We start from the raw sequence: 26101 nt of genomic DNA, 5'->3' as shown, positions 1-26101 counted from the left end.
ACGTGGACACCTTTGGGGGCATGGGGGGCGCATTATTTAGCCTACCGCGAGTAGCAAGGTCACGTTAGTGCAAGTATGGCTGTAAGTCAAGGGTCCAGGCTGAGTGCGGGGGCATAGGGTTTCCTTCTCACGCCCACCACCCTCCCTAATGCTCGGAGAGATGGGCATAGATTTGCACCATCTGCTATGAACCAAGCCTCGCCACATGCCTGGAGGGCAGGCATTAACGTAATCCCCATTTTACAGATGGGAAAACAGATCTGAAAGCCTGTCAGGATTTACTGGCCAAGCCCATGCTCTCTGTTCTTCGCAGCCCGAGGGGCGCAGAGGTTGCTTCATCTCCAGTGAGGAGAGAAGAGGCCAGGCGTCTTTGTAACAGGAGAAGGGGGCCTGTCAGGGAGTGGGCGGGTGCTGATTTCAGAGTGGCCTCCCTCAGGCACTCTCCCCGCCTCCTCCCTGCCTGCCCCACAGCAGGCGTGCTGGGAGACGCTCACACCCGCCGATCCAGAGCTCCCGGCCCACCCTGCCCAAGATGCTTCCCTCTGGCCTGGCGATGGTGAGCGGCCAGGCGCTGCCGGCCTTCCTGCTCTGCAGCACGCTGCTGGTCATCAAGATGTACGTGGTGGCCATCATCACCGGCCAAGTGAGGCTGCGGAAGAAGGTACGTGACGCCCTCGGGGATCGGAGCTGTGCTCCAAGGGGAAATGGCCAAAGTTTCTCCAGTTTCAGAGCATGAGCAGTGCCCTGCGGCTAGGCAACCTCCCGCCTCCCCCTGAGATCGCTTCCCACCCCCCACCCCCACCCCAGCCGTCATTTTCAGCAGGGCTCGCACCTTTTTTGTCTTTTTTGGTAAAAGAGCATTCCATCCGCTTGCCATTCCACCAGGTGAGCGCTTGACCGAACGGGACCGGACGAGTGTGCTGCGGGCTCTGCCTCAAAGGAAAGCAGGGCCAGAGGGTAGAGCGTGACAGCCGAGAGCCTCTGACCCTTGGCTTCCCAGCATGAGGGATCGGATATTTGGGTGGAGTGGGAACTGGCGAAACAAGAGCCTGAGAAAACTTTAAGTGGAAATTCCCAACTCCCTGGTGTTTGTTTCTTATAAACCCTCTGCAGCCTCCAGAGCCCAGGTCTCAGATTGACTCTATCATAGTTTGGGAATTTTCGGGGAGGAATCTTCCCAGCGATCCAAGTCCCTGGAAAACAACAATAAAGAGGCCCAGAGAAGAGCCAGGGCGAGCGAGCGAGCAAGCGGTGGGACGGCCCAATGCAGTGAGGCTGGGCTCAAACCAGCCAGCAGTAGGCAGCCCGCGGGCGGGGAGCCGGCTCCCAGCCTGCCGGGTTCACACGGGGTGAAGTTTCAGCCGGTCCTCGCCTGGAGGCCCATCCTGTTAGGATGCAGAGAGGCCCCAGGAGTGCCTGGAGTTCTTACCTTCGCTTTCAGCCTGCACGCGGATCATTTTCCCTGGTATTTTAATGGAGAAATAGTTTCTGCAAACTGTACCCCAATTCTCTCCCTTGGTCCACTTCAAAGGCAAGACAAGGCTGGCACTGGCCTCGCATGCAGGGTGGGCATTGGGGGGTGGCGGTCTTGCCCATCAGCCAGGCTCACCCCCCTGGCACAGATCCCAGCAGGATTGCAGGCGGGGCAGCAGCCCGGGGGGAAGTGAGGCCCAGTGGCTGCTGTACAGTGGCCACTTCTGACTTCTCCCTACCTCGGCCCATCCCAGAGTTGTGGGCTCCAGGCATCGAGTAGGGGCAGCTGCATTCGCTCATTGTGTCCTTCTGTGTGCTGGCACGGAGCTGAGCACGCCGTCCCCACCATGGCCCCCTGGGCTCAGGAGAGCAGTCATCCCGGCAAAGGTCACATGGCCAGCTTTGAAGCCAGATGTCCAGCTCCAGAGCCTACGTGCTGACGTGGGGGGCGGGTGGGGTTCTGAACCATGGGGTCCAGGGGTCCAGAGCTTTCCTTTTAACGTGCATTCCGGGAAGAGGGGTGGAGAACGCCCAGGAGTGCCGTTCTGCCTGGTCAGTGGGGAAGCGGCACAAGGAAACCTCCCCCTGGGCTGCCCACGAGGTGTTCCCCGCCACCGTCGTGGCTCCTTCTTGGTTCTGCTTTTGGCCTTTGGAGTCACCCAGGGTCTGAGTCAGGCAGCCTGGAAGGACCTGGGGAAGCAACACAGTGGGGAGATGATGAGGGGGGCCCTGACTCTTCCACCCGCCAACCTGGCATCTCAGACCAGTCTGGGAGCTTGGTTTCCTCATCTGTAAACACAGCATAGGGTCAGCATCTTCCTCACCAGACTGCTGGGAGAATTCAATGTTTGGCACATAGCAAATGCTCCACATATGTTCATCCTTATTACTTATTAATAATTTAAGGTAACATGAACAACAGCAGCCTTTATCTTCCTGGGAGTGCATCCAGACCACTTGCCCCAACACTGGAGGCTCTTCTGATCTGCACCACAGCTGGCTCTTGGCCGGGCCAACTTGCATTAGAGCAGGGGTGAGCAACCGTGCTAGACTGTGGTCTCCAAGGGTAGTTGCTCACTAAATGCCAAGGCCCTTTAAAGGGTGTCATAAGTCCATGGCATTGGCATGAGGTCGTCAGAGTTGGTGCTTCTCTGAGTCCAGGGCCAGCAGAGAGGGACCCTGGGTGTGTGGCTCTCATCCTGACCATGATGGGCACCAGGCACGACAGCAGGCCCCGGGCTGCGTTCCCCTGTGGGGTAGGGAAGGGGCAGGCCCTGCCAGACAAGACAAACCAGCACTTGAGGGACAGATATCACAAGCAGTAGGGTTGGGCCACTTGGCTGAGCAATTTAGGAAACCTGCTGCTGAGATTCAGGTTCTGTGGTCAGGCCAGTGGGTTGACTTTGCTCAGATGCCAGCAGGGTCTGGCTTGGGGCATGGGCTTTTTTGGGGCTGTGAGTATGATCTTCAGTCATTGCTTTCCAATGAGAAAAACTGATGACTCTTTGAGTGCCAGGAGTTGTGCTAGGGCTGTCTCTCCAGTTCCCCACTTCACTCTTCACATGGTAAATGCACTCCATTTTATTCCACGTTTACAGATGAGGAAGTTGAGACACAGAGTTCAGAAATTTAGTGTGAAACTAAGTACCAGCCTAGGTCCATCCAAGGCCTTCGCATTGCTCTTAGTGCAAAGTCCAAATTCTAAAGATGCCTCCTGGATCCCTGTTGACTCTTGTAACTTCATCTTGGACCTCTGCCCCTTGCCTTCTTATGCTCCAGCCACACTGGCTTTTCCATCCTTTAAAAACATGCCCAGCTTCTTCTGACCCCAGGGCCTTTGCATATGCCATTCCTTCTGCTTAGCATGCTCCAACCCTCCCTTCATCTGGTTTGTGTCCACACATCCTTCAAGCCTCAGGTTAAATGTTACTGCCTCAGAGAAACTTCCCTGACCCCAAGACTCAGTCAGGTCCCCCGTGAACATTCTTAAGCAACCCTTCCTAACACTGGCTACCTGTGGAGTCTCCTGGTTCACGGCCTATTCACAAGAGAAAGGAAAGGAGGGCTTTGTTCTCTGTGAACCCCCAGCATTTGGCGTACAGTAGGAGCTCACGAATGCTGGCTGAATGGATGTTTGTGTGTGACGGCTCCAAGTGCCTTTCCCTGTAAACACTGTCCACAGACAAAACAGAGCCTGGCGACCGGACCATCCATATTACAAGTAGTAATTCTCAGCCGATGTATTTCAGGCCTTTGCTAACCCTGAGGACGCCTTGAGGCATGGAGGCCTGCAGTATTGCCGGAGTGACCCCGACGTGGAGCGCTGCCTCAGGCAAGTCCCTTGAGGCCACAGGCCTGGCCACCGCCTCTCCTTTCAGACCCTCTTTCCATTGAACTCTGAAAAAGTAATACTTTTTATTATTATTACAAAGAATGATACTGTGCTCACGCACAGGATGGCAAAGTTAGAAAGGGATGTTCTGGCGTAGAAGTCAGTCTTCCTCCCGCCTGTGATCTGAAGATACTCCCCATTTCTACTCGCCAAGTGCAAACGCTGTTACCAGTATCTTGTGCATCTTTCCAAAGAGATTCTGCATTGACAGACACTTGTGCTGGGCTCTTCCCTTTTTACCCCAAGAAGAATCACCCTGCAGCGACGGTGCTATCCTGTGCCTCTCCTCCATAACAACGGAGATTTTTTTCATACCAGCTCACAGAGGGGCCTCATTCATTTAACCAGTGCTATAGTATTTATGCCATCACCTGCAGCCTCTCTAACCACCTCCCCGCTGGTGGGCATTTAGGTTGTTTCCAAGTTTGTTAAAAATAGTAACGCATCAAAACCCCTTGCATTGGCCTTCGTGTGTGTGTGAGCATCCTGTAGGTGGCAACCAAATGGTAAGAAATTTTGCCAAATGGGGCACAAATCTATAGTCCCACAGCTAATGTGTGAGATCTGTTTCCCCACGCATATCAGGACACTTTTGAATAGATCCCTTTGCCAGTGTGACATGTGACAATTTATGTCACATTTTAGTTTTTCCTCACATTTCTTTTATTCTGAGTACAGTTGTACCTCTTTTCATATGCTTAGCATCCCCTAGTCAATTAAAAACAATTTTTCTTAGATAAAAATCAGAGCTATTCATTTCAGACAATTTGGATAATACTGAAAGTACGTAGAGGAAAAACAGGAAACCCAGTCACGATCTCAATCACTGTTAACATTCTGATCTATTTATTGTCTTCATGTATAAATATTTTTCAAAAAATTAAGTGTGCAATCCAATTTGGGGCTTCTTATTTTTTTGTTTACATTATTGCATGAGCACTTTCCAAAAAAAAATGATTCTTAAAAAGTGGCTGCATACAATTCCATTAACTGAATATTAATTTCACATAGCCAGTACCTTTTATTGGATTTTTTGGGCAGCTTCCTCTCTGCTTTTTTTTTTTTTTTTTTTTTTTTAACCAGTGTGCTGGAGAGTGAGGAGGTCACATTCTCAGGTCATCAGTAGAATCTGTGGGGTAGTGGCTTGGATGGGTGGCCGAACAGGGTGGGGCAGTTGGGGGGACAGGAGACAAACCCTTACATAGTTCTCAACATATTCCTGTGTGACACAGGAGGAAAGGGGTGGGACACTCCAGTTCAAGTAAAAGAAAGCTTGGGTTTTTTTTTTTTTTTTTGGTATGGTTTCCTTGGCCATTAAAAATAATATACATAGTGTGGTTTTAAAAAAACAGCAGAAATCTGTAAGGCAGGAAGTGAAATTCCTTGCTATTCTACCCTTCAAGTATCCAGTCTTTCAAAAGATATCTATTCATCCATCCATCATCCATTCACCGACATTTTAGGCACACCTACTATGTGTAAGGCATCGTGCCAAGCACTAGCTGTACTTGAATGAAACAGAAAAATCCTTTCCTATACAGTACCCATATTGGTGACCCCTTGATCTACCCCTTTTCCCCAGGTAGTGGGACCCTCCTAATTGTCTGAGAAGGATGTGATGAACAGATGAGACAGTCTGCTCATGCCACTGACCAGGAGGATGCATTCTGCCTTCTCCTAGGCTATGAGGCTTCTATGCACAATGCTTAGTTGTGGCACAAGAGTAGCCATGTGGGCTGACAGATACTTGGCTCATTTTTGCTGGCAATAACCATGCAGACTGGTTGGGGCCCGGATATTTCCATACACCCAGTCCATTTTTCTGAACATCATTTATAGTGCTAATGCTTGAATTGTTGGAATTCATGTCAGCACTTTTTGAGTGCTTTATTCATTTGATGACTATTTACGGGGGACCCACTGCACACAGGGCTATGCCAGACCTGGGGGTCCCTGGACCCCGGGACTCTTCCTCCACTGCCTGACTTCACAGAACATCATGGAAACAGAGTGCAGAATTAAGAGAATCACACATCCGATTGTCCACTACCGGACAACTGGCAGGAACCCAAGGAGGAGAGCTGCTAGACGCAAAAGTTGGTTAAATATTAGACCAGGGTTTATGGTCCAACCAGAGTCACTTTTGTGTCCAAACAGGAAAGCCCTTAAGTCTTGGTTTGTGGAGCAATAAATCTGTCTTGCAGATTGGCACATGTGGAGCCCAGAACATGAGCCCAGCTCTGGAAGAAGCCAGGCACTCGCTCTAAAGGAAAATGGAGAAACCCAGTCTCCTTTCCATGGTACCTATTCACTTCCTGGCAAGGTGTGGCCTGGCCAGGTTCTGAGGCTCTGTGTGTGAAACTGCAGGGAGGTGGTTATTAAAGGAGGAAGGTAAACACTCAATGCTAGCTTTGGGATATTTCTGATTAGTTGGAGCATGTAGACTTCGTGGGAGTGAACTGGTTTGTCAAGAAACTGGGTTCCAAAATGTCAGCCCTAGGAAGTCCCTTAGACATGATGTAAAGCATTCATTTTGTAGATGGTGAACTGAGGCTCAGAGAGGAAGAGAGACTTGCCTGAGGTCACAGAGCTTATTAGTACTTCTGCCGAATTAGAGGCTCCTGGCTTAATGCTCCCTAATTTGGCCTCTGAATCTCGAGTGCAGCAGGGGGCCTGCCCAAACCTGAAGGGTGCGGTTGGCTTTAGCAATCACGTCCAGGACAGGGCTGGTGAAGGTGGCGGCGGTGGTGGTGAAGACAGGGTCAGGCAGTGTTCTAAGCTCTTTGCAGGTACTAACTTAATTTAGCTCTCCCACAACCCTCTGCAGAGTGCACTATCATCTATAGCTGGAAAAACGGGCTTGCCAAGACCACACGGCTAAAGACAGTCCGAGATTGAGCCCAGACGGTGGGAGACTTGGCCTGTTGCTCCTAACCACTTTTACTATATTTTATACCAATTTTACTCAATTTTATACCTGCCTTAAAGACGAAGCAGCCATTGGGTTGTATCCAATGTGAATTCCTGATAATCACCATTGCGGATGGTGGGCCAGCGCCAGGCGATCCCTGCCGGGCCTGCCGGGCGGGAAGGCCTAAAGGAAGTGGCTCCCAGCAGCTGGCCCTGCCCAGGATACCTGGGATAACCCAAGTTCTCCACTGTCACCCGAAACAGTGAGATGTACGTGATGTCGCAAGGACAAGGGACAAGCCTGATTTCTGCAAGAGGCCATGCAAGTTCAGTCTAGCAGGAATTTGCTTGGGGTCACTTTTACCTTAAAATATGGTTATTATGGGAATGACACATTTCACACAAGCGTCTCTCTGGGACATGACTCCCTCCCTGTGTCTCAGCTTCAGTTCCTGGGGTGAGGGGAAGGCATGAGTTTTCTTGCATCATCCCTGGTTTCCCCATTTCACCCTGCCCCTGGCATCCTTTGTGAGTTCCGTGGGGGCCCCACTGCGGTTTGGTGCAGACAGGAGGGGGCAGGGAGGGCTGAGCCAGCCCCAGTCGTTGAGAGACAGAGCCCCGCGTCTTCCTCAGTCCCAGCTCTCGGCCACCCCTTCTGCACTGGTGACCTCTGAGTCACTGCGCAACTCCGGGATCCAGGAGGCGGAGCTCAGCACCCACCGTGACGTTCTCTGCAAGGGCTGCTTCTCCCCACCTCGGCCCCATTCCGAAGGGCATGGCCTGCATCTACCATGGGCTTGGCCTGCATCTACCATGGGCTTCTCCCCTCCTCATCCCTCCCCCTCCCCCCGTGTTCCCCAGCTGCTGTCCCCCACCCGCCCTTTGGGATATGGCTATGTTTGAGTTCTGCCTGCACTGATTCTCTTAACAGCTTTTAAAAAACTTGGCCTCACTCTTACAATATAAACACATACATAGAGGAAAAATATCTGAATGGATGGTTTCGTTATGCTAGTTGTGCTTTTTCTGAAACTAGAAAATAAATATATAAGTATTGAAAAATATGCACTGAGGTAGCACCCAATACCATCCTGTGAGTTACCTGTACTCGGGTACTCGGTCTACTATGTTTCGGGACACAGTGGCGTAATGGAAAACAGCTTTTTCAAAGTGTCCCTCTAATCAGCATGTGTGTGTCGGGGTGGGGGTGGGGTGTGACGTCCATTATCCCATTTCCACGGGCAGAGCAGTTTTGAAGGAATGCTTCGGGCCCCTCCCTCTGCCTGCCCCGAGCTGTTCTCCACCCAGGAAGGTGAGGGACTCACTTGATTGGGGAATTGGAGTGAACTTGTCCTTGGTTTGTCCTTCTCTTTCTTCCGTTCTTGGGTCTGGTCACATCCTGCCTCTCTCCAGCATGGACAGGCAGCATCTTTCCCACATATGGGCAGGACCAGCCCTATTGCAGACCCACTGCCCATGGCTGGGCCCCGAGGTCGCGATTCAGGGGGAAGGATTCATGTTTGCCTCAGGATGTGGGGACAGAGGCACAAGCTGCTGTGTCCTGAGTTTGGCCTGAGGAAGACCCAGGCTCTGCTGGTTTCCAGGAGCTTTTATACCCCCAAATTAAATTCCAGACTCCTGATCTCACTTCCCAGGCCTTCTCTCCCACTCTTATCCTGTCTGTCTCACTCTCTCTCAGGCCCCATTCTCCAGCCAACAACCTCTTTTCTGTGCCTTAAGCACTCTGCTCCTTCTCACCTCAGGGCCTTTGCACGTGTTGGTTCCTCTCCATGGAAAGTTCTTTCCCTACATAGCTGGCTCCTCATAATTCAGGCTTCAGCTCAAATATCTCCATCTCTGACTCCCCCCTCCCCAGTCATGCTGCAGAGTTTCCCACAGCACTGGGTTGCTGAGGGTTCCAGGCCTCTTCCTTGCCCTTCTCACTTCTATATGATCAGGCCAACATACCGTGGCCCTTGACCAAAACTCTGAGAGTGGGAGGGAAGTGGAGGACTCTGAGACAGAGGGGTCCCCACCACAAGCTGCTGGGCTGAGTCTGGACAGTTGGGGCAAAGTGTCAATGAAATGCATTCCAGCCACAAGGCCTGGGGAAGGGCATCCATCCCAGCAGTCTCCATACCCCACACATGTGGCCTGTCCTGGAGGGGAGGTCATAGCCCAGGCACCAGGTTCCTGTTTATCTGAGCTTCCGGTGTGGCCATCTATGGCTTCAGCTGCCCGCTCAGTCTCTAATTTATAGAATTCGGCTCTGTTACCCTCGGTAAAGGAAGCTGACCATTAGTGGGGGGGGTCATGGAAAATGTGAACTAACTCCTACCAGGAGCGGGTAAGTTTTCTTTCTTGACCCTTTATTTATGATAGGCTTATCCACAGCCCCCCACCCCTCCACCAGAAACACTCACACACTTGAATATTTTAAACAAAAAGGGAATGGGATAGCACGAATGAAACGAAGAGCTTCGCCACAGCCTGGCGATCGGTCAGCTCCAGTAAGCGGAAGCTGTTCTTGTTATTATTTCAGGGGGCAGGGCTGATATTTAGTCAGAACACGACTGGGGCCAGGTGTTCATTTCAAATGCGTGCTCGTGGGCTCCGGCCCATTTTTCCAGGACCTGCATTTGGAAGGAGGGCAGCCCCAGGCTGACAGATCCAGTCAGACCTCAGTTCGAATCCCACCTCTACCCCGCCCCCCACCTCTGTGAGGTGGATAATGCTAATGCGTCTGAGCCCCTGGTTTCCAGAGGGTGAGATGGGATGATTGTGGCAGGGTCCCAGGGAGCCTAGGGTCATGGTGAAGAAATCCCCAGCTGGTGGGCCTTTCTGACTCCTGACCCATTCATCGGAGCCTTTGTTTCCCGAGCTGCTCCCAGGCGTAAGCTTGGCGCTGCTCTCCCCTCACCCCGCTGACTCAGGGACCTCTTTGTCCTGGCCGCAAATGAACCAGAGGGTTTGCGCCCCAGAAATGATCCCCAAGGGTGCAGCGCCCCTTCATGGCATTCTCCAAAGGGCCCCGAGGCGAATGCCTGACTAACCGCACCCCTCTCGGCTCCCCAGGGCCCACCGGAATGACATGGAGACCATCTACCCCTTCCTGTTCCTGGGCCTCGTCTACTCCTTCCTGGGCCCGGACCCCTTCGCTGCCCAGATGCACTTCCTCATCTTCTTCGTGGGCCGCGTGGTGCACACCGTGGCCTACCTGGGGAAGCTGCGGGCCCCCACCCGCTCCTTGGCCTACACCCTGGCCCAGCTGCCCTGCGCCTCCATGGCCCTGCAGATCCTCTGGGAAGCAGCCCGCCACCTCTGACCCACAGCCGACACCTCTCCGGCCGCCCGGCCACACCGGGCCAGCACCACCCGGGCCGGACCTGGGGGACTGGGCATCCCTTCGAGATTGTGGTTTCCTGGCAACCTGCTGCGCGTGTGGATCCCTGAGGGCCTGCGTGTGTGTGCACATTTGAGGGTGTGTGCCTGCATGTGTGTGTGTGTGCATGTGAGTTTTTTTTTCAGCTCCTTGGTCCTGGATGAAGTGGTGGGGCAGGGCCATTTAGAGCTGGCTAGAGCACCGAAAACAGCACCTCCTCTCCCTCTCTACGCAGTGGGGAGAGTCAGGGAAATTCAAGTTCAGGATTCCCAAACCTGATGATCGTCGGAATCCAGGGCTATGTGCAGACTTCTCAGACCCACCCACAGAGACTCTAGCTCAGGCCGTCTGGGAGGGCATCTGTTATTTTAAAAGGCTCCCCATGTGCATTCCAGTGATGGGCTGGCCCAGTGCCCTCTAGATGTAGGGCCGGGGAGCGGGCAGGCTGCCATTCCGTGATTCCTCTTACGGTGGGCGGTCAGTGAGGCGCTGGGCGGGGTCACCATCCCTGCCCCCCCCCGTCCACACCTCCCTTGACCACTACTCTGCATTCCTTTGCAAGGTCTTTCTCAGGTGTGGGTGGAAGGTGCCCGCAGTACTGTCGGTCTCCTCTTGGGGGAGCTTTAATCACTCCAAAGGGCTGTCAGTCAAGGACAATAGACTTCCAATAACCAATCAGTAAAAGGGAATTTCTGCTTCTTCCGTAAGGTTCGAAAACTGCAAATACACACGCCTTTCGGGAATCCATGGGGCTAGAGGGTGCAGGAAAGTGTCTCTCCCAGGCCCTCATTCTAAGACAAGTGGGTTCTTAATCATTAAATGGAAGTGTTTGACCAGCTCAGTGGACTGCCTCACCGCCTCTTGGATTGTCTGTTCCTGGTGTCCGGCTGATGCTCCTGTTTGCTGGGCATTTTTGCTGATGTGTGCCTGGGGCCAGACTGACAAACACAAATGCACCCCGAGTGGGGCGTTAAGTGATACAGCCAGCAGGATGTCCCAGACACCTTCCTACCTCCAGCGAGGGGGAACCAGGCCTGAATCCTGGTCGCCCGTCCCTGTGACACACCCAACTCAGGGGTGCTGGTATCTGCTCCAATTCTGCAGATGAAGAAACCCAGGCTCCAGGAAGTGCGCTCCCCAAAACCCCTGCTTGCTCTGCTGTAGTGCGTCTGTCTCCCTCCACCTCTCCCTCCCAGCACGGCACCGTTTGCTCCAGGGTCGGAGGTAGCCCCTCACCACTCTGCAGCTCCTAGACTTCTGTATCCTCTGACTGGTGGGACCTGCAGTGCAGGGGCCTCAGTAGGGGCTCAGGGGACCCCAGGCCTCACTAGCAATTCGAGTTAGCCCCTGCTCTGGCCACCCTCTCTGCTGTGAGCAGGAAGCATTGCCCCCTAGTGGTGAGATGAAGCCTTTGCTCTCACGGCTCACACATGGAAAGCTGCCCGTCTGCAGAGAAACAAGGGCACGGTCGGTCGTGTGTTGAGCCCTTTAGTGTTTGCTAAACATTGGGCTGGGTGCAGCTTATACATTTTTTCACTTAATCCTTAAAACAATCAAAGGAGGGAGGCACTTCAGCTTTCAGATGAGGAAAGAAAGGCTCAGAGAGGAGAGATGGCCTGACCGACAATCTGAGCTAGGACATGGTAGAGCCAGAAGGAGGAAAGACCCCAGAGCAGGGACCCAGCAGGTTCAAGGGTGGGCGGGCTGTGCAGTCAGTTCCATGGGGTGAGCCCAATTTTATGTGTTTATGTTTTCCTTCCCGGGAAAAGACGAGATGATAGAACAAAGCGCCCTGCTCAGAATGTGCTGGACTCAGGTGAGGGGGGGCATCCGACACCCGTGGGGACCTTGCAAACCTGGAACCTGGATGAAGAAGGCAGTTCTGTCAGAGCCCTTCCCCCTGTGCACTGCCCCCTCATTCATTTCCTGGTTCACCACCTCCTTGGCCCTGGCCTGGGCGCTGGGGTAGCATCAGCCCTGTCCCTGGGGAGCTTAAGCCTGGGGGTGGAGGTCAGTAGGACAAAGGGCAATCACAGCTCCAGGTGCTCCGCTCCCTAGGATGGGGCAATGGGAGCACAAGAAAGGGCCCTCTAACACCTGCTGGGGAGGGCTTCCTGGGGGAGGTGTTCTGTGATGAGGTAGAGTAAACCAGACCGGCTTGGGGGTGGGACGAAATATCCAAGGTGAGGATATCACAGTGCAAAGACCCGAGGATGAAGAGCGCTCAGGCCCCTTGGGTGTTTGAAGTGACAGAGAGTCTCGTGGCCGGAATGTGAAAGGGATGTGTATGGAGAAGTGGTGGAAGGAGCAGCTGGTCCAGCCGGGGTGGGGGTGGGGGCCGGGGAAAGAACAGGTGCAGCTCAAGGGCAGGGAGGGGCTGGGCGCAGGATGCTGTCAGGGGCAGGTGGCAGGAGCACAGTTTTTCCAGGAGCGAGAAGGAGGCCATGGAGCCTGGTCTGCTCCTGCCCCCAGGAAACCCAACCCCCTTCTCGGGCAGGGAGAGGCCTCCTGGCAGCCACTATTTTTTTACATGAGGGAAGTTAGGTTCAGCAAGAAGAGGTGTCTTGCCCAGCATCCCTGTGCTAGAGCCAGAAGAAAATCCCCACAGCTAGGAGGGTGAAGGTTCAAGGGTGAGTGGACTGCTCGGTCTGGGGTATGTGGGGCGAGCCCAATATTGTGTTTTCATATTTTACTTCTGGGGAAAGAAGCTGCGAGGGCAAAGTGCCCTGCTCAGGGTCAGACTAGAACCAGGCAAGAAGAGGTATCTGCTGCCTGTGGCGACCATGCAAACCTGGAACCTGACCCAAGGCCCCAGGAGAACCAGCGGCCACCTTCCAGGCTGAGCAGAGGAGCACAACAGGCGAGACACGCTGGAAAGGGAACCCCGCAACCGAACCCGTCTGCTGACCCAGCCAGGGTCCACGCGTCAGGACTCGGCCGTCCCCAGAAGCCACTTGAGCACCCAGTGCAAGCTTACCTTCTGGGGCACCCGTGGGTGTCTTTCGTTCCTGACCTCCTTCCTCCGTCTGCAGCATGCGTTCCTCCCAGACCACCCCCAAACCTGGGCCAGCATCGGTGAAGCCTCTCTGGGGCTGCATCTCCCTCCTGACCTTGGGGTTGGGGCAGAGGAAAGTGCTGGCCTTGACCATCTACGGGTGGGGGAGCAGCGAATGCTGAGAGCCACAGCACCGGGAGGCAGGCTAGGAGGGTTTTTTGTTTGTTTTTTTTGCTTTTTGGGTGCAGTGGATGGGGCTGGGGCCCAGGCCTGCGAAACTGGGGTCTGTGTCTGGGTGCATCTTCTCCTGAGGGATAGTGGGGAGCTTGGAATTTGGAGAGCCTCTCCTTGAAACGCTGCCAATTTGGAGAATTGCTGTCAGAATTTGCTGAGAACCCTTCATCCCCTCTCCCGATATATACACTTGCCCAGGATGGTGCCTAAGAGAGGTGTTGGCCGATGTGCTTCCCGGCCCCCCACGACAGCCCCTCCGAGGGACCCCTGGGACTCCCTGATGTCATGGATTCCTTGGTTCAAGGCTGGAAATTCTGAGCGCTTCCCCAGTGAGTGAGGGACTTGGGGGAATGAGCAAGTTTGGGGCCTGTTTTTCACAGTCCTGGATGCTGCTCTGTGAGAGGCAGAAACAGAACCCAGGGGACCCTGTGGGAAAGCAAAGGTCAATTTCCATAGATGGAGGGAATCCTACATGTGTGTGTTCCAGGGAGGCCCCTGTCCTCAGGGACAGGCTGCGAATTCCAGTCAGATTGGGCTTTGAGCAGTCACGGAAGAGGTTGGTATCCGCTGAGACTGGTGGGAACCTAGGCAGGCTTCCTGAGAGAGGCATCGTTCGAATTGGAAACTGCAGGTAGATGGAACTTTAAAAAATTATTAATTATATGTACTCACCAGTAATGGTCAATGTCAAAGTTTTGGTAATTGTAGAGACGCTCAAAGAAGGAAGTAAAAAATTCCTTTGCTCTCATCACGTGGAGGCTGTCACAGGCCACACTCAGAACTTTCTGGGACCCACGTTTGTGCATGCTGCCGTGAGGGCCAGGGTCGCTGCATTAGCTCCCCAACCAGATCCCTGCGTCCACCCTAATGCTCCATGGTCCATTCCCCACCCAGAGTTGGGGGCTCCCACGACTCCTGCATGCCAAGCCCTCAGGTGGCTTCCACCCCTCGGCAAGGGAGGCTGTGTTCCCACGCGGCCGGCCAGGACCGCACAGTCTTCTGTGTGTCTGGCTTGTTCCTCTCCTGGCCATCTAGAAGGTGTGCTCAGGGAGGGCAGGGACTTGGGTCTGCGCTGTCCTGCTGTCCCTGTGTCCTGGCAGGGTGCCTGGCAACCCGGGGTGGGGCCGTGTAAAATGAATGTGTGGGTGCAGACATGGAATTGAGAGGTAGAGATTCAGGCTGGTTTTTATCCCAGATGGGATTCCACAACCAAAAAATATTTATTGAGGGCGTCTCAGCGGCCGGCCCTGAGGCGGCACTCAGGAGACGCGGGTTGGACGCCGGTGGCATCTGCACTCAGGGCCTCACGGTCTGGCCTCAACGCCCCGGCCTTAATCTTTTGCCATTGCTTGAGATTATTCTTTAATAATGTATCTGCACTTCCTCCCGGGGCTTTCGAAGGTCAATAGCATAAAATTTAACAGCTTCCCAGCATTCCATCACGTCGAACACCCTCATCATTAATTTAATCAACCCTTATTGTTGGATAATTCATTTTCCAGGTTGCATTAACATAAGCATTGCTTTCACGGGCATCTTTGCGCATAAATCTCTGTAATGCATCCGTTTCTCTAAGGCGTAGTTCTGGAAGTCAAATTACTGGCTCAAAAGGCATGTCTGTTTCTAAAGCTTGCGGTCTGTATTGCCTAATTATCCTCCAAAAAGATGGTTCCAATTTGGATAGGACTTTAAAGAGTTTTGTCCATTTTTAGACCCCAAGAAGAGAATTTTACAAGTGTGCATATAAAGAATAGAGACCACACACAATCCCACCTCCCTGAGAAAATTGCTGTTAATATTTTGGTTTATGACTTTCCAGATTTTTTTTTTACAATGCATATTTTAAAATTTTATATATTTTATATAAACACACACACACATATGTATGCAAGAGAGAGAGCGAGCCTGTGAGGTAGGCAGGGTTTCCTGGCCTCTAAGCCATGCTGTGTTCTGCCGCTCCCTGGAGGTTCTGCTGTGTGGCTGCCACGTGAGTATCTTAGCTCCTCCGGATGTCTACTGCAGCCAAGAAGACTTTGATTAGCTTTGCATTTTAAAGTTTGAATGATGAAAATAAAAGGATATATATTTTTTCCCCATTTTCCAGATATAAAATGATAACATTGAATTATCATTTTTTCAAACTATGCACCTCTCCCTGGAGAGGCCCACATACCAGTGGACTGCCTAGAAGTCAACTTGATTTTGTTTTTTAAGTTGACACTTTATTGCAACTTTCATTGGAACAGATTTTAACTGGCAGAGACCAGTTGGGTGGGGAGGATGTTGGCTTGGGGAACAGAGAGGTGGGGAATGCCGGGAGGAAAGGGGACTGAGTTGGCAGGACGGTCTGGAGAATCTGGGGGAGGTGGGGTTCAGGCTGGACGGGGAGATTGGGACAAGAGGGTGGAGCCTTGAACGCCAGGCCTGGGAGACTGTGTTTTGCTAGAAGGGCCCCGGGGAGGCCTAGGAGGCTTTAGGCAGGGGGAGGGAAGTGATGGAGGTTGTGTTTCAGGACAATTAACCTGTCAGCTGGAGTCGAAAGGCCTGGAAGGAGGCAAGACAGAAGGCTGGTCCTGAGGCCCAGCAGATAATTTGAAAAGGGGCCTCACCTCTGCCCTGTGGAGGGCTTGGGGGCAATTTGGGGGGACTGTGGACAGAGCGAGGTTGAGCTTGGGCGGATTTCCAAGCTCTGTCCCCGCCTGTATTAGTTCTCTATTGCTGTGTGACAAGTGGCCACAAACCTCCTGGCTGAAGACAACACACACACGTATTACCTCCCAGTTTCCGTGGGTCGGAAGTCTGTTCAGAGCCTCCCAGACTCCAGTCGATATGCTCTCCGCGGTGCGTTCTCATTTAGAGAGCTGTGTCCCCTCCCAGGCTCATTCAGCTCCTTGTTACTGTAAGCCTGAGGCCCTGAGCTCCTAGAAGCCGCTCCTCTCCACAGGCAGTTCCCAACCTAGCTTGTTTGCCAGGAAATTGTCTCTCCTGCTTAGAATCTCTTCTTTCAGGGAAGCCCTGGACCCTCTTTTAAAGGCTTACCTGATGAGATCCCAGGACAATCCCCCTTCTGATTAAGTCAAAACCAACTGATTCGGGACCTTAATTACATCTGCAAAATCCCTCCACCTTTGCCATATTGTGTTGGTTAGAAGCAAGTCACAGGCTGTGTTGGTGCTCAAGGAGAGCTGTGCCCCTCAGGGGCCAGAATCATGGGGCCACACATCTGTCCTTTAGTTCCCCTCCAACTGCAAGATGCCCACACCCTCATACCCCAAGTTCAATCCATGTCCCATTTCTCCTAAGGTGCAAACTAATACTTAGATGTTCTCAAGCACACTTTTTTTCCCCCAGCATTTGCAATGTAAAATGAATTATTGATGACCACAAAGCTTCAAGACCTGAGAGACTAGTGGTGAAATAAGGAGTAGGGACGAGAGCTTTGGATAGGGGCTTGGCAGTCACACCTCCATTCCTAGGGGTGGCCAGAGGATACCACTGACCCATGGTATCCAAAGTACCTGTTCAGCTCTGTCCTAGGCACCAAGGGAAATATAAAAGACGAGGGAAAAAGGGTCCTTTTTACCTTCAAAGAGCTCATTGTGTATTTGAGACCACTACAATGACCGACTTGGATTTTTTTTTTAAAGATCATTTCATTTTTCTATAAAATTATTACCACATTAGAAAAAAATAGGGAGATTATCAGATTGTGAGCCACCATAAAATTCAAGTTATTTACATTACTTGTATAAAATATGTGACAGACATCCTTACGCATGTCCTTTTTCCCCATTTTGGATTATTTCTTGTAGTAGACATCCTTATGCACATTTTCATGACTGTGGATTCATTTTGCCATAATCACTTTCTGGAATGCCTGGGCTGGGTTTTATGTTATGACCCCTGCTGGGGGGTTGGGGTTTTCTTATTTCTTTGTTTTCCAAGAGGGGGTTGGCTCAGCAGCCAGCTGCCAGCCCGGGTTCTGGGCCAGTGGTTCTCAGGATCCTGGCAGGCATCCCACTCTCTGCCCAACAGCTACTCCACAGCGCCCTCCAGGGGCGGGTGGCAGAGGTGCAGGAGTCGGGGATACCATTCTGATTTTGTCCCCCAACTGGCACCACGAGGAGGGTGGGCACCGAGGGGCTCATGGGTAAGAGCCCCTGAGCTCGAGGGTCTTGTCCCCCTGGGCATTTCCCAGGAGGGGTGTATTTTGACTTTCTCAAACTCACCCCTCATTCTGTACTCCTCCAGGATAAACCCAAGTGTCTGTCCTTGACCAGAGTCAAGAGCCAGGAAGTCTGATATTTATTTCTCAGGTTTTGCAAAAGCCAAACAGCCTTTCCTTCTCTTTCTCCCTCTCCCTCTCTTTGTCTCTCTCAACCCAAGTTCCTTTATTTCTAACAAAAACTAAAAGCAGATACATGCAACCCCTCTCACAAGCCCAGCTGGTCAAATGGCAAAGCGAGGCAGAGATGGGAGGATTCCAAGCTCCCCCCAGCTGAGATGGGGCATCAGGTACCTCATCCTTGTGCAGTCATATCCTGGGACGGGTGCCTGGCGTGCTGCCCACACAGCCCTGCAATTTAGGGCTACGAGAGCGACAGCAATGTTTGAATATTTTTTCATTTACAGGGAGGGCTGTCGTGCCTCCTGCTTTCCAGCTTCCCGAAGCAGCATGTGTAAACGATTAAGCCCATTTGTTTTCTCTAGAGCGCTCAGGAGGAAGTGACATTGACGTCCCTGTGGTCCCGTGGCAGGGCCAGCGCCTCTGTGGGAATGGGGCCCCCACAGCCTTTTCTGGAGTTGGCATGCAAGGGACCCGCCTTCCGGGTCCCCAGCCTGAGCTCCCCCACTCCACAGACAGCTCCCACCTGGTGATTTTTCACGGCGTCCTCCCTTTGGATTGAAAATCAGCGAAGACCTAGAAGGCAGCCGCCTGTGCCTCCATCTGAGGCCTGGAGGGTTGGGGGCTGTCTAGGCAGGTCTGGTCCATTCACTCCCTCAGAGGTTAGAGCTTCTGCAGCGTGGGAAGGCATGCTCCATGCCCGGGGGAACCTTGCTTAGGCCAGGATGCCCTCAGTTCTTACCTGGTCATGGGGACAAACCAGCATCTTCCAGAGACTTCCACCAGGAAATGACCAGTCTGGGGCGGGCTCATTCTCCTGGCCTTGCCTGCTTGCTTAGCCAAAATGTGGCCCTACAGCCTCCACCTTCTCCCTCAGCCCATTATCTAGTCAGAGACCAACTCCTGCTCTTGCTGCCTCCCAGATATCCCTTGGATCCACCCACTTCATCCTCCATCTGGTCCAGACCCCTGCCTCCTCCTTCCTGGACAGCTGGCCCAGCCTCCACGTGGGTCTCTGTCTCCACTCTTAGCCGCCCAGTCCCTGCTCTACATAGAGGCTGAGTATTGCATCTCTCTACCAAGCATGTCCCCTCATGGCTTCCCCCAGCCCCTGGGATTTCTAGCCCTGGCCACACAAGCTCTGCTTGAGCGAGCGCCTGCTTCTGTCTACCTTTGACCTTCGCCAGGATCTGCTCCCACCATCCCAAGAAGAGAAGCTCTGTCTTGGCCCACATATGCAGTTTCTGTAGCCAGAAACAGTTTCCCTCTCCTCTTTGTGTAGAAAACTCTTCATCTTTCCAGGCACACCTCCTCCAGGAAGCCAGCCGGGATGCCTAAGACTAAGGTTTGTGGTTCCCTCTAGGTGCTCCTTAGCCTCCTGCATCACCTCCTCATAGTCACGTGGTGTTGTAATTACCCATTTAGTATTTTGCTTCCCTGTAAGATGCAGCCGCCTCTGTGGCAAAGGACCCTATGTCTGTGCTCTGCCTGACAAATGGCCCAGAGGCCAAGCAGCGCAAGAAAACACAGCTCTGATTACCCACCCTTTCCAGGGCGCAGGTCTCTCCCTTGGTCCAGCCTGGTCCTCACAGTCAGGTCTGCCTAAGCCAAATGCCCAGCCCGTGCCCACCCTCAGTCTGAGTCTGTGCCTCCCACCCCACCATCAGTGTCCCATGCTCCGCTGCTGACCAGGGTCCCCACTGCCAAGGAAGAGACCAACCAGGCACCCGAGCAAGGCAGTCACACAGTGACTGGGCAGTCAGCCTTTCCCAGGACCGTTGGCGCTTCTGGAGAGAGCAATACTTAACCCACAAGAAAGATGACATCAGGGTAGCATTTCAGATGGCGTGCTGGGGTGGAATATTTAGGGACATATTGGAGGGGGGATGCACTTCACACATACCTATCATCACCAGACCTTCTGAAACAACTGGGGGCTGCCCTCGTGCAAGGCTTTGTATGTGGCTTCAGCCTGTCTGAGGCTGTCTAGAAGATGAAGGCTGTGGGTGGGAACCCCCTGGTTTTTTGATGCAGTATGGGGAGGGCAGAATATGTGAAAACAGGCCCATCTAATTGACTCCATCGAGAGAGTCTGACTGTGCCCTTGGGGCTTGGGAGTGCTGTCCTACTTCCTGGGCGCTGATGGTGGTTGCCACTCTCACTTCTATCTCCACTGGGTAAGCCCATCAGAAGGGTGGCAGGGGACAGGTGGAGGGGGCCAGCCTCAGACTACTTCCTCCCCCCTCAGTTTTCTGCGATGTTACAGGCTAGTGGAACTACCCTCTGTGGTAGTCAGATTCAGGTGTCAACTTGGCCAGGTGAAGGCACCTAGTTCTGTTGCTGTGGACATGAGCCAAGGGTGCGTGAACCTCATTTGTTGCTGATTACATCTGCAGTTGGCTAATGGGAGTGCCTGCTGCAATGAATGACATTTGACTTAATTGGCTGGTGCTTAAATGAGAGACTCAATATAGCACAGCCCAAGCAGCTCAGCATACCTCATCTCAGCACTCACAGCTCAGCCCCAGCCTTTGGAGATGCAGAAAGGAATCACCCCGGGGAAAGATGTTGGAAAACAGAGGCCTGGAGAAAAGGCCAGCAGAGATCACCCTGTGCCTTCCCACGTAAGAAAAAACCTCAGTTGAAAGTTAGCTGCCTTTCCTCAGAAGAACTATACGTTTTTAACTAAATAAATCTCCTTTTATTAAAAGCCAATCCATCTCTGGTGTTGCGTTCCAGCAATTAGCAAACCAGAACACCCTCTTACAGCGCGTGTCTTCTGTTGGGGTGGGGGACTTGGGAGAAGACCTTTCTGGTGGTCTCAACCATCAGGGACCACTGCTCTGCCATGTGAATATCACCAGGACCTTTACTCCTCACCCTTGTTTTCTGGGCCTTTTGCCCGGGATCCTTGCCCAGAAGGGTCCCATGCTTTTTGCGTACACAGACGCAAGGGACAGAATTCCAGCGTCTGCCCGCACACCCTCTGAGTAGTCTAAGAATCTATGGTCACCCATCCTGGCCCCTCACAGGCAGAGAAGAAGCCCCCCAAGGCAGAGACAGGGCTTGGGCTGGGAGCCTGGGCTTCCTGCTTTGTTCCTGGATGTCCCCTCTGAGGTTCGAGATAGTAGATGGTGACCAGGGCGGGTGTCTGTCACCCCACCCCCTCCGCACCCCCTGGAATCAGTGGGGTGACAGGACAATGGGCGGGAGAGCAGCAGGCCCCAGGTGGCTGCTGGTCTGTGCCGGGCCCAGGGCAGGCCCCATCGCCGCTGCAGACTAGAGGCCCTGGAAGGCCCGGCTCTGTCTCAGCTGCCAACATGGCTTTGTAAACCTGCCCCCTCGCTGCCCTTACCCGCCCTCCCACAGCCTTTTAGGGCTTAAAAAAAATCATTTTATTTCTTAAAGACAAAAGCTTTTTGGTTCTAATACACAAAGTAAATGAGGTCCTTGGCGAGCTCCTGCTCAGTCTTCCAGCCCAATCCCTCCAACGGTCACTTACAGGCGGCTGTGGACAGGGGCTGAGCCGGGCTCCACATGCCTCAGTAGCCTCTTAGGGTCAGGAGTCTGGACTGGAGAGAGGGGCCAAGCCCAACCGGCCTGTCCCAGATATAAGGGACAGGAGAAGGTCACTTTCCTGGGTGTCTGCCTTCTTTTCCATCCTTGGACAAAGGAGGCGGCTGGGTCCCGGTGGGGCTGGCCGTCAGTTCACCGTGGGCACCTGGCTGTGGTGCAGGCTGAACTCCTTGGCCTTGAGACGGAGGCTGGCGATGCTGTTGGCCATGTTGACCCCCGGGGTTGCAGGGCCCGAGCCCCCAGGGCTGTAGGGCGGCACTGTGCTGAGGGCAACAGGGGACACAAGAACACATTGGTGTGCTGACCTTTTCTGGCTGTCGGTCCTTGACCCCAGCCTCTGGTCCTCCTGCCTCCCCTGCTCAATTTGCTATCCTTGGAAGCCTTTACCTGGGGATGGGGTGGTCTTGGGTTGCAGGATTTGGGGAGGAGTTAAAACACTCAGGGTGGGTGCTGGGACGATGGGCTTTCCCTGTTCATGTGCTGACATTCCTCCCTGCACCATGGGCTTCCTGAGAGCAGGCACTGAGTCTTGTTCACTCTGGCACCTGCCCTGGGCCTGGCACATGGCGGGATGGATGTGGAATGAACACAGCCTGTATTAAATGACGCCTTGGCTCTTCTTTCACCCAGATAAGGACTGGGAAGGGAGTGTGTAGGCAGTGGTAGGACTAAGATTTCATGAGCCCACCCAGCCACCTGCTGCGACCGTCCCTCCTGTAACACCCCTGCCCTAGCCACATTCATGCAGACTAAGGGGCGAGCGATGCCTCCTGGAGTTGGGTGTACAGTGACCCTGCTCTCTGAGCACCTCCTCTCTCTTCCTTCCTGCTTGCCACCTTGGAGTCTTCTGCCAGCGTTGACTTGGGCAAGAACCGCCCAGAACTTAGCTCTGCGCTCCTCATCCCAGTCCAGGCCCACAGGAAGGAGAGACCTTTTCTTGAGCTCTCCCACTCTGAACTTCTCACCTGGAGGCTCTCTCTGTGGTCCTGGGGCTTCTGGGACAGCCTGGAAACCTTCCTGCAGGTTTTCAACTTCTTCAGGGTGATGTCTGTACTTCACTCCCCCTCTAGACAGGCCTCTCTTCTCTCCCTTCCACACACTCATGCACACTCCCATGTGCACACATTGCAGGCACACTCCCACGTGCAAACATTGCAGGCATATGTGTGCACACTGACTCACGCATGCACACGCACGTGTACATACACCACCTGTGGGCCCTTGGTCCGAGGGCCACCTGGACACCATTCACAACTCTCCTCTGATCATCAAAGGAGTCTGGCTCCTAAAAGGCCTCATGGGGTCTCCTGGATGCCCCCTCCCAGCTTGAAGGGGCTCCCACTCTCACCTATAGGGGGACGAAGCTGTCCAGGAGAGATAGTCAGGACTCAGGGTGGTGGGCCGGGGAGCCACAGGCTGCTCGATGGCGGCCTCCTGGCTGTAGGACTTGAGGAACGAGGCAGAGCGGTTGGCCAGCATGGCCCGTTCGTTCCGGCGGAATTTGGCCCGGCGGTTTTGGAACCAGACCTGGGGGTGCAAGGGTGTGGCGGACAGGGTACGGCGGGCTGAGGTGGGAGGGGACTGTCCTACCCGGGGGGTCTCGGGGCTCCGGAGTCCTTCTGGAGCCCCACAGACCTGGGTGCGTACCTGCTCTGCCACCACCTCCTCTCTGGGCCTCAGTTTCCCCAGCTGTAAAATGACGGTGACATATGGTACCTGTGGCTCGGTAAGTATATATTGGAAAACGAGCTAATGAATGAATGAACGAATGAATAAATGCACACTCAGTCACCGCGAGGTTGGAAGGAAAGTGCGCATGCTGAGCACTAAGCTCAGGGCTGACACCGAGAAAGCACTCGACCCTCCAGAACAACTTTTATTGGCTAAAACCCTTCCTGCCGGGCGGCGGCCTCGTTATTGGACAGCGCACCTAGGCCCCTCCTTCCCCCTGCCCGAAGGGTGGCTGTCTGCTCCCCGGGCGCACCCCCCACCCCCGACGGGTGACCCTCGCACGGCCCTCGCTCACCTGCACGCGCGCCTCGCTGAGGTTGACCCGCCGGGCCAGCTCCTCGCGCACGAAGGCGTCGGGGTAGTGCGTGCGCTCGAACACGCGCTCCAGCGCCTGCAGCTGGCTGCTGTTGAAAGTGGTGCGGTTCCGCCGCTGTTTCTTCTTCCGCTTGGTGGCGCTCCCGCGCCCTGGGCTGGGGCACTCGCCTGCGGAGAGGGCAGCGGGGTGAGCGGGGCGGCGGGCGGCGCGTAGTCCCCGAACGGCCTCCAGTCCCGGCCCCAAACGGCCTTCAGCCCCGGCCCCAGCCCCGGCACGCTGCCCCCAGCTCTCCCGGAGGCGCCTCCCGGGTCACAACACAGCCAACCGCTCAGCAACTCGCCACCGCACGTTTAAATTGTGCCTCCCGCTGCAGACAGTAGGGCCGGAGGACAGAGGTTCATATCCATTTAACTCGCTGCCTGATTCATTCTTCGGTTCATTCATTCATTCTAAAACCCATCATTTACTGAGCACCTGCTATGTGGCAGATGCAGTGCAAGCCATGAGGGCCCTGGGAGTCAACGGTGAAGAGAAGCCACCAGGCTGGAAGTACGCTACACAGTGAACCCTAAGTTAAACCACGGACAACGGTCAATAGTTCAATCATAAAAATGTGCTATCATCAGTTGTAACAAATGTCCCACACCGAGGTGTTCATAATCGGATAGTATATGGATTCCTGTATTTTAGGCATGGTTATTTTGTAAACCCACTACTTCTCTAATTAAAGGAAAATAGACAGATACATCGACAGACAGACAGGTAGGTAGAAAGCAGCCAGTCTCTTCCCCCATAGAGCCCATGGTCTGACCAAACTCAGATGGTGCCCACACAAGAGCCCAAGTGACAACACCCACTGTCATGAGGGACAACTGGCCTGGTCAGGAACCTGGCCCAGGGTTCTGGAACACAGTGAATCCTCTACTGATATTTGTCGTTGAACTATAACAATATACAATAAGGAGGAGTAAGCAGCACGGTATTGAGGGCCCACTGTGTGTAGGCTCTCTCTACACCCACAGTTCACGGGTGCTCACACATACATGGTGCTATTATCTTCATCATTCCTTCTTCACAGAGAAGGAAAGGGATTCAGAGAAGACAAGGTCCCTTGCTCAAGTTCAGGTACCTACTAAGTGTTGATGGGATTTGAATTCCACCAGTCTGGCCCCAAAGCAAACTAGTTGGCTGCTGAGCATGGCCTTCCAGAGGCCCCCACACCGCAAAAGGGCTTCTTTCAGCATCCTGAGCACCTACTGTGTGCCATGGGCTGCACTGGGGAGAGATGAATCAGACAGCTCCTGCCTAGCAGGGGAAGCAGGCCCCAGAATAAGATATCCTAGGGCCAGCGGATGAGGGATAGGTCAGGGCAGCGGAGAGCGTGCTCAGCCCAGAAGGGCAATGGGGGACCTGTCAGGGGAGGCTACTCAGGCCCACAGGAGCTTGAACTGGGTGGGGTTCGAACTGGGGTTTTTAGGATGTATGAGAGTTCTCCAGTCAGACCAGAGGGAGGGAGAAAAGAGCAGGGGGAATGAATAGCTTAAGCAAAGTACAAGAGAAGATGAAGTGGGAACTACCAGGGGGTGAATTCCAATAGGGAGAGAGCATTCAGCTTCCGTGCTGGCCTGTGGTGCAGAATTAGCAGCTTGGGGAAGGGTGATGGCACAACGCTGGGGAGGGCATGGAGTTAATGACTTCTTTGAAACTGTCTGGGTCCATTCTGTTTCCTGGGAGTCAGGATGGAGGGTGTTCAGCAGCTGTTTCCACATTTAAATCTTCCCCAGCAGCAGAAGCACTGACTCTTCAACCCCCAGGGCTCAGCACATTGCCCACTCCCCCAGGAAGTCCTCCCGGACTACCTCATCCACATGGACCCCCAGCTCAGCTGTACTCACCTTGCACTTCATTCGGCAACTTTCTGTATCTCTGCATTTCTTATCAAAATATATATTTTAATAAAATCATATCACTGCTTGTCACAGGAACAGAGTCAAACAACTCAGAAAGCTACAAAGTAAAACAAAGCCCTGTCCTCCCCTCAGCTCCAGAGGGGACAACCGTTCATAGCTTGTGTTCATAGCCCTCCATACATTTTACAAATTCACAAACATACATGTAAAAATTTACAAGTATGAGATCATGCTACATACACCGGTGCAACTTGCCCATTTTTATTTAATAATATTCTGAACACCTTCTACATCAGTATAGATAAACCTAGGTACCTCTATGGGCTGTCTGGAGGCACAATTAAAAAAAGGAATCCTATCTCGTATTGATAGACATTTGAACTGTTTCCCCATAATGTATTTTCCCTTTCATTCCTTCCATTTGTAGGACCCATTTTTAAATTTTAATTTTTGCTTTATCCTTCCAGCATTCCTTTTTGCAAATGTAAATATGCATACTATTTTCTCCCCTTCATCTATCAAAAGGTAGCATAGTATATACTGTTCTATACCTTGCTTTTTTCCCCCACCTAATTTATATCCTGGGGCTCCCTCCCTAACAGTGCATGGAAATCATTTGCATTTCTTTTCACAGCCCCAGAGTAGCCATTGTGTGATCCTCTGACTGTGGTTTATTCAATCCACTGATGGGCATTTAGCATGTTTCCAATCTTTTGCCATTAAAATAACGCCACAGTGAATAACCTCGTGCAATCATGATTTTCTATTTTTGCCAGTGCAACCTTGAGATAGATTCTTAGAAGTGGGATTCTGGGCCACACAGCAAATGCTAGTTGA

General features: G+C 53.1%; 2 protein-coding genes across 2 annotated transcripts in view; one reads left to right on the top strand and one right to left on the bottom strand.

The window, feature by feature from the left end:
* Positions 1–428: 428 nt before the first annotated feature.
* PTGES (prostaglandin E synthase) lies at positions 429–10998 on the top strand. Its single transcript, XM_077147020.1, has 3 exons — positions 429–661; positions 3723–3805; positions 9851–10998. Exons 1-3 carry the CDS (start codon positions 533–535, stop codon positions 10098–10100), a joined length of 462 nt encoding a protein of 153 aa, XP_077003135.1. The 5' UTR covers positions 429–532; the 3' UTR covers positions 10101–10998.
* Positions 10999–21111: 10113 nt separating this feature from the next.
* PRRX2 (paired related homeobox 2) overlaps positions 21112–26101 on the bottom strand; it is a 48836-nt gene continuing 43846 nt past the window's right edge. Inside the window, exons 2-4 of the mRNA XM_077147018.1 lie at positions 23334–23521; positions 22656–22834; positions 21112–21570 (exon numbers count right to left, since the gene is read on the bottom strand). Of these exons, the coding sequence (XP_077003133.1) occupies positions 21435–21570; positions 22656–22834; positions 23334–23521 (503 nt within the window). The 3' untranslated portion in view covers positions 21112–21434. The remainder of the gene's footprint in view (positions 21571–22655; positions 22835–23333; positions 23522–26101) is intronic.

Source organism: Tamandua tetradactyla, chromosome 2 (genome assembly GCF_023851605.1).
Source record: "Tamandua tetradactyla isolate mTamTet1 chromosome 2, mTamTet1.pri, whole genome shotgun sequence".
Taxonomy (NCBI): Eukaryota; Metazoa; Chordata; class Mammalia; order Pilosa; family Myrmecophagidae; genus Tamandua; species Tamandua tetradactyla.
The sequence above is the reverse complement of the archived record's forward strand: the minus strand, read 5'-3'. Positions and strand labels throughout refer to the sequence as shown.

Bases quoted from the DNA above. Each gene is read 5' to 3' on its own strand.
- PTGES (XM_077147020.1), top strand. From the start codon at position 533: ATGCTTCCCTCTGGCCTGGCGATGGTGAGCGGCCAGGCGCTGCCGGCC. The intron at 662-3,722 runs GTACGTGACGCC...GATGTATTTCAG, and splicing joins AAGTGAGGCTGCGGAAGAAG to GCCTTTGCTAACCCTGAGGA. The intron at 3,806-9,850 runs GCAAGTCCCTTG...TCGGCTCCCCAG, and splicing joins GACGTGGAGCGCTGCCTCAG to GGCCCACCGGAATGACATGG.